Source organism: Meleagris gallopavo, chromosome 5 (genome assembly GCF_000146605.3).
Source record: "Meleagris gallopavo isolate NT-WF06-2002-E0010 breed Aviagen turkey brand Nicholas breeding stock chromosome 5, Turkey_5.1, whole genome shotgun sequence".
NCBI classification, from domain to species: domain Eukaryota; kingdom Metazoa; phylum Chordata; class Aves; order Galliformes; family Phasianidae; genus Meleagris; species Meleagris gallopavo.
In genome coordinates, this window is record NC_015015.2 from 807,581 (window position 1) to 813,669 (window position 6,089).

General features: G+C 36.0%; 1 protein-coding gene across 1 annotated transcript in view; it reads right to left on the reverse strand.

Moving 5' to 3' along the window:
- The window catches only part of EIF3M (eukaryotic translation initiation factor 3 subunit M), a 14,763-nt gene continuing 8,674 nt past the window's right edge, over window positions 1-6,089 (reverse strand). Inside the window, exons 7-11 of the mRNA XM_019616041.1 lie at window positions 4,994-5,093; window positions 4,440-4,521; window positions 1,238-1,381; window positions 685-745; window positions 1-265 (exon numbers count right to left, since the gene is read on the reverse strand). Coding sequence (XP_019471586.1) covers window positions 145-265; window positions 685-745; window positions 1,238-1,381; window positions 4,440-4,521; window positions 4,994-5,093 — 508 coding nt within the window. The 3' untranslated portion in view covers window positions 1-144. The remainder of the gene's footprint in view (window positions 266-684; window positions 746-1,237; window positions 1,382-4,439; window positions 4,522-4,993; window positions 5,094-6,089) is intronic.

Sequence of the window (6,089 nt, forward strand, 5' to 3'; positions counted from 1 at the left end):
GATTTTCCCACGTTTTATTGCTTTTCTGTTCCACTTTAGAATACTTGTCTTCTTTAAACCAATTGTATACATTTTGGAAACATTAACAAATAGTCAAAGTTTTGAATAAAATGTATCTATTGCGAGACATTTCTAGGTTACACTTTAGGTGTCTGAGAGACTGAGAAGACTGTTTTTGACTTGATTCAAATTTTGTTTCCAGGTGTTTAGAGTATCATACAACTGCTGCCACTGCTGCTTTCCAAAAGTCCGATGTGTGCTGTGACTAGAGAAGTAAAACAAAATCAGATGATTACTAGATGTAATACGCACCTACCAATTCTTTTACAGCGTTACTTTCATCTCACACATGAGCAGGGTTGTTTTTATTTTCGGTAAAAAGCTGCACTTCACCAGTTACAGAGTTCTGTAGCCTTCCCAAATATTTAAAGCAACAATAGTCATTAGTATTCTTGTCACTATTAGGTCATTAAATGAAATGTGCTGGAAAATAGGACTCTTTCATTAAAGAAGCTAATCACATTCAGTCTGAGCTTTAATAAAATTATGATAAATAGCAACTACTTAACTATCACCAAGCGGTAGGAACAATACCTTGCCTCTAGTTAAAATATTCTACAACTGGAAGCGAAATAATAAGAACGCAATAAGTTCTACAAAATGCTACGAAGAATTAAGTCTTACCTGACAACTACTTTCCTCTGTGTCTGATCTATTTTGCAGTATACCATCTTTGTCTTCACAGCTGCAAAAAAGAAATGCTGTTTTAAGCCCTATTTTCAAGATAGGGTTATGTCATATTGCATAAGACTCGTATAAAACAGTAGTTCACTTAACATTGTTTTGCTGATAGTTTTAACAATTTAATAGGCAGAAATGCAAAGAAATGACATTATAAGATGGACGTATCTTGCTCTTACTGATGCCAAACTAAGCTATTAAACAAGCTTGTAAAATAATAATAAATACCCCTACAAACTAGTAGTTTTAATGACAGCAAACAGCACCAGGTGACAAACCCGCAAACGATTTATTAGACAGAATTATTTGAAATATATTTCCCATGACTAAGAAAGCAACTCTTTCAAAGTCAGTTGTACATTCAAACACAAGTTTTACAGATACATCTACACTAGAATTGAACATTTCTCTCAATATGTAATATTAGCTCAGCTCAGAAGCCTACATAAGGTACAGTTTATCAGCGTTGTATAAAGTCCTTTCTTACAGTTCTTACCATCAATAACAAATGCTTCTACATCATCAGCTCCAATCTGAAGTTCCTGTTGCATTGTGTCAAATGATATTTCTTTGTTCTCTACAGCCATGCCCATGAAGGTAAGTAGCCTCATTTTTGCCATATTCTGTTCATGCAACAAGCCTGTGTGAGAAGTAGTGACGGTTTATGGATATTAATTCAATAATATCTAGTTTAATTTTCATGGTTTTTACTATTTATTCTTCCAATAATTTTGAATTTCACACAGTGAAAACATTATACCTGGCTTTACAAAGGTTTTCTGAGGTATTATTTATTCCTGCATCCTCCTTGTGTTCTGCTAAAGCACCTTATGTATAGCTTAGTTAGGAATTCATCAAGACTCAATCATCAGTAAAATGAATATCCAAAAGACGTGTGCAAATTTTTTTTTTGAACTACTGAGGATATCATCTTAACAGAACTTGGGCTGTAAGGGTACAGGTGATGCGTTTAGTTGGATCATCAGGAAGCATAGCAGTGCAACACAAGAAAAATAACTGGTGAAGTCCAAGTCTTCGTCCAGCCTCACTGCTCGTTCACATGTACATACATAAAAGAACTGTAATGGTTCAGCGGCCTAACATTTCTGTCCCCTAAAAATGTGTTTTGAGTAACTGCTTATGCTGTATTATAAAAGCAATGAGTTACATGCATGCTTACTGCATCTACTATCTTAGAAAAAGAAGTGCTCTTCAAGAACCTGTAAACCAGTGCTAAGGTATGTTAGAGCTTTTGCAGGGTAGTATGAATGGCAACATAAAGAACTGAACCCTGGGCTTGCAGTGTAAAGCTGAGTTCTTTCTCCTGAAAAAGTGCAGGCGAACAGAGCTGCCCTTGGATGAGCCAAGGCCTTTCTTTATCAAGTTCTCCGTGGCACCAACTAAGCTTCACTGCAAGTTCCTCTAAAATCAACAGCAATCATTTGCTTTAGGGATGATGTTGTAAGCATCCACATGGCTTCAGTAAATATTTAAGTTTGGAATTTATAACATCCATACTCTAATAGGGAAGCACATTAGTAGAGAACATCATGTTGTGTTAATTAGCTGTAATCATGATGCAGGCTCCCTATTTGGCACCAATTCAACAAAAATGTGATCACTATAACTCATATGAATGAGAAGCATCAGAAAACATATACCTAACTGAGTTTAATGGAAACCTACAAGCATCAAAAAATCAATTAGCACACATTAACCCTAATTAACAAATGCAAATGAGATGCTGATTAACTTTCTGAAAAAGGCTGCTGATAATACCAGATTAAATGTGGACATGTTAGGGCGATTCAGTTGACAGAGATAATGCTACTGCTGGCCTAAGTTGTCAGCATTAATAAAACAACAAATTGTAACAAAGTGAAGCCACCTGTAGGAGCCTTCATTGCACAGCTTTCGTGGACTAATCTTAAATGGCTCTGATCCAAATAAAGCTGATTTTGCAACAGCTCTGAAATTAACAACGTCCTCCTTTATTTCGAAGCCCAATACTTGAGAGAATTTTGAGAGAGAGAGGGAAACGGAATGATTAAAAGCACTTGTTTTGGGGAACAGATCTAAATGTTTTAGAGAACTGTTGAATGCCTCCTCAAATAATCGTACTGTTTTCTATATTGATCCGCCACTGTTTTTCAGAAGGCATAGGTGAAAGAAGTAAACCAAGTTCCAAGCGTTCCAGTTTGAACCGCTTCGGAATCTCTACCTTAGCCGCTGCTGAAAGACATTCACAATTTCCTGAGTGCACCATAAAGAAGGTGAGAAATCAAGGTAAGTGGAAGGTGGTTTTTCAAAACAGCTGTACAGATACTTAAGGATTTTGCTAGGATCACCTGAATACCAGACATACTGAAAATATGGAGACCTTATACTCACAGTTAAACGTAGATACAGGAAGGCAAAACAAAATAGATGGTGACTATTGTATGATATACAGATATAAGCACAGCTGCATTTTAAGCAAATATTTCCAAGGGCCAGTACCAAACAGATAAACCACTTCAGCACATAAAAGTAACTACTATATGAAAGAAACTCTCCCCTTAGAAAGACAAGTGTAAAATTTTTGAACATTTTGAACGTTTAGATAAAAAGACAAAAGATAATGTGTGTATAGGTTTACATTTACAAACTACTGAAAACTTGCTGCTAATTTTTAGCTTTAAAAAAAAAAAAACAAAAAACAACTATTATTTTAATACTCAGAGTACCAGCACTTTTAAGCTTTGAGGGTAATTATTCTCAGAATTATACCACACTCCATTAAACAAAATAATGCATATGTTAAAAGGCTGCACTAAACTCAGCTTTAGCAAAACTACGCCTTTATTCAAATGCATTCACTTAGTGCTCAAGTGTCATTTCAAAATCAAAGTTATAAAAAAAAAATCAGATTTTTATGGAAACATTTATTCATTACTAATATGTCAAAACCTTAATGCAGTAATAAAAAAATCTGCATCATTGAGCAATTTCTGCATTGTCACTGACCCCTGTCCTAAAAAGCTGGAATATAAAAAACGTAATTTTAATGCACGCAATAGCTTATGAACCAGTGCTCCTTTGAAACAGTCAATTACACATCAACGGGGGAGTGTCAAAGTGTTAATTACTACTCCTTTTTTCCACGGTGTGTAAATAAAGAGGGTGCTGACATTAACATTCCATCACATTGCTTCGTGTGATGAAACAAATTAACTGGGACAGACTGTGACTTGCTAGGTCTAATGCATCAGCACACGCGCACACGCACACTAGTCTGCATGTTTTACCTTGCAGTTCAGGGGAAGTATTTGAAGTATTTGCTGTTATAAAGTTACTGATCATTAAAAAAACAGTTAGGAGATTTATACAAGCTGCTGTCTCGCTTATTGAAGTTGTCATCTCCACCCCAGCCTGATGTACCAATGCACTAAATATTCCCTCCCGAAGGGTTTAAGTGAATGAAGTGGAGGAAAACAGATTGCTATTTGAAACCCCCAATACAGCTTGTTCTAGCATATATAAAAAAACACACTTAGTCCATTTCTGAGAGGTTAGAGTCTGATCCACTGTTTAGAAAAGCAAACAACCAAAAAAATCAGTATTAAAATTCTGTCTTAGATATTTGGGTTGGAACTTAAGTCTTCTGCAGGTTCTATAATCGTAAGCCATGTCAGAAATACAACGACTAGAAAACTTACCAAGGGAGTCGATGAAGTCTTTGTTGTTCTGGTAAAACTTGACATAGGATACTAGTTTAGCGCTTACAAAAATTGTCAAAAGCTAGAAGATGGAAAACAAATGTAAGAACAGTTTAAACATTTTCTGTTTCCCTCTTTGGAGAATGCACAGACACACAAAACAACGAAGTACTACTGAACTGGGCAAAAAACAACAAATACGCAACCCCCAAAACAAGAACAGTTACAGCTCTTAAAAAGTGTCCTACTGAAAGCCAAGGGCAATGTGTGCTGCGCTTATTTTCTCAGATCAGAAAGGCAGTTTTGCCAAAAGAATTCATGGTGAAGGTGCAACTTGTAGCTAATCTTCCGAAGCTTCTGAAGGCAAACTTTCTATTATACATCTCACGCATAACATTTCAGTTTTCTGATTCTAAGAAAATGTTTAAAAAAAATAGTACATGCAATTGGAGATTAATGACACAGACCGCTATTCCAATGAATTCCCACGGACACTAGTTAAGCATGGACTTCATAAGATATTAAACCAGCTTGCGAAAAAGAAAGCTACTCACATCGTGAATAAGTTCGCCCTCCAAAAATTTGACTGGCTTTAAGGCAAGAAGATGGTCAAAGAGAAAGGTATTTGGATCTTTCAGTGCTCGCACAATACATCTAATTAGAAAAGAAAAACAATTACTTTCACAGCGATACACATTTTAAATGCAACTCCATTTGTTTTTCTTTGCTTTCTAGGAGATATTCCAGGGTTTTCAACTAGGCTTAAATCTGAGGCATGTCACATTCCTAAGTAACTTAAATCTTTGTTTCACAGTTGGGAGAAAAAAAAACAAGAACGAGCAAATGCTCAGTACTTTGCCCCATATCGCAATTAAAACTTGCCAGGTGGTAGGACTACAGATGAACCTACTGTATCCAACTGTACATTTATTACAGCCAGACCTCCATTCCTCGTGGTGTTTTTACTGTCCTCCTAAAATTTCGTAGAATTAAGTCGTTTAGGAAGATTAATTATACTTGAACATGTGACATAAAGCAGAGAAAACCTCAATACCAAACACTGCAAGACCTATGATTTATCAGTTGCAGCTCCAGACTATAAACAGTCCTAAAGTGTTTCTAGAACTCTAGATGAAAGCATTTGCTCGACAGCACATTAGAAGACTGTTAGTGCTACACTAGTGCTGATGGCCTAGACCACGACCCTGCCACATAACACACACCCAGAAGAAACTGAAGTCTGCCTAGACACAGCACTGTGGTCAATTCTAAGTAGGTTTGTTCTTTGAGATGTAAAAGGCCTCGATGGGACTCACTGAGGTTTTCATTTACTTATACACAGATGTTTTAATTTTCAAAATGAGTCCTTCTGTTTTTTCTGCTAACTTATACACAAGCTATTACACACACAGCAGGTCTATCTAACTCATTAAAAACTTAAGTTTGTCAGAACAATGGAAAGCAGAATGCAAAATGCATTGTAGGGAAAACACGCAGTTAAGAACCAGTTTTACTTCCAGCATATCCACCAAATCGTTTTTTTTTTTTCATATTCTTAGTATTTGCTCCTAGGAAAGAGAGCAATAGTTTCAATAGAAAGCGCTATCCGAAAAGAACGTTTAAGTTAAAGATTCAGATAACCAGCAAGTA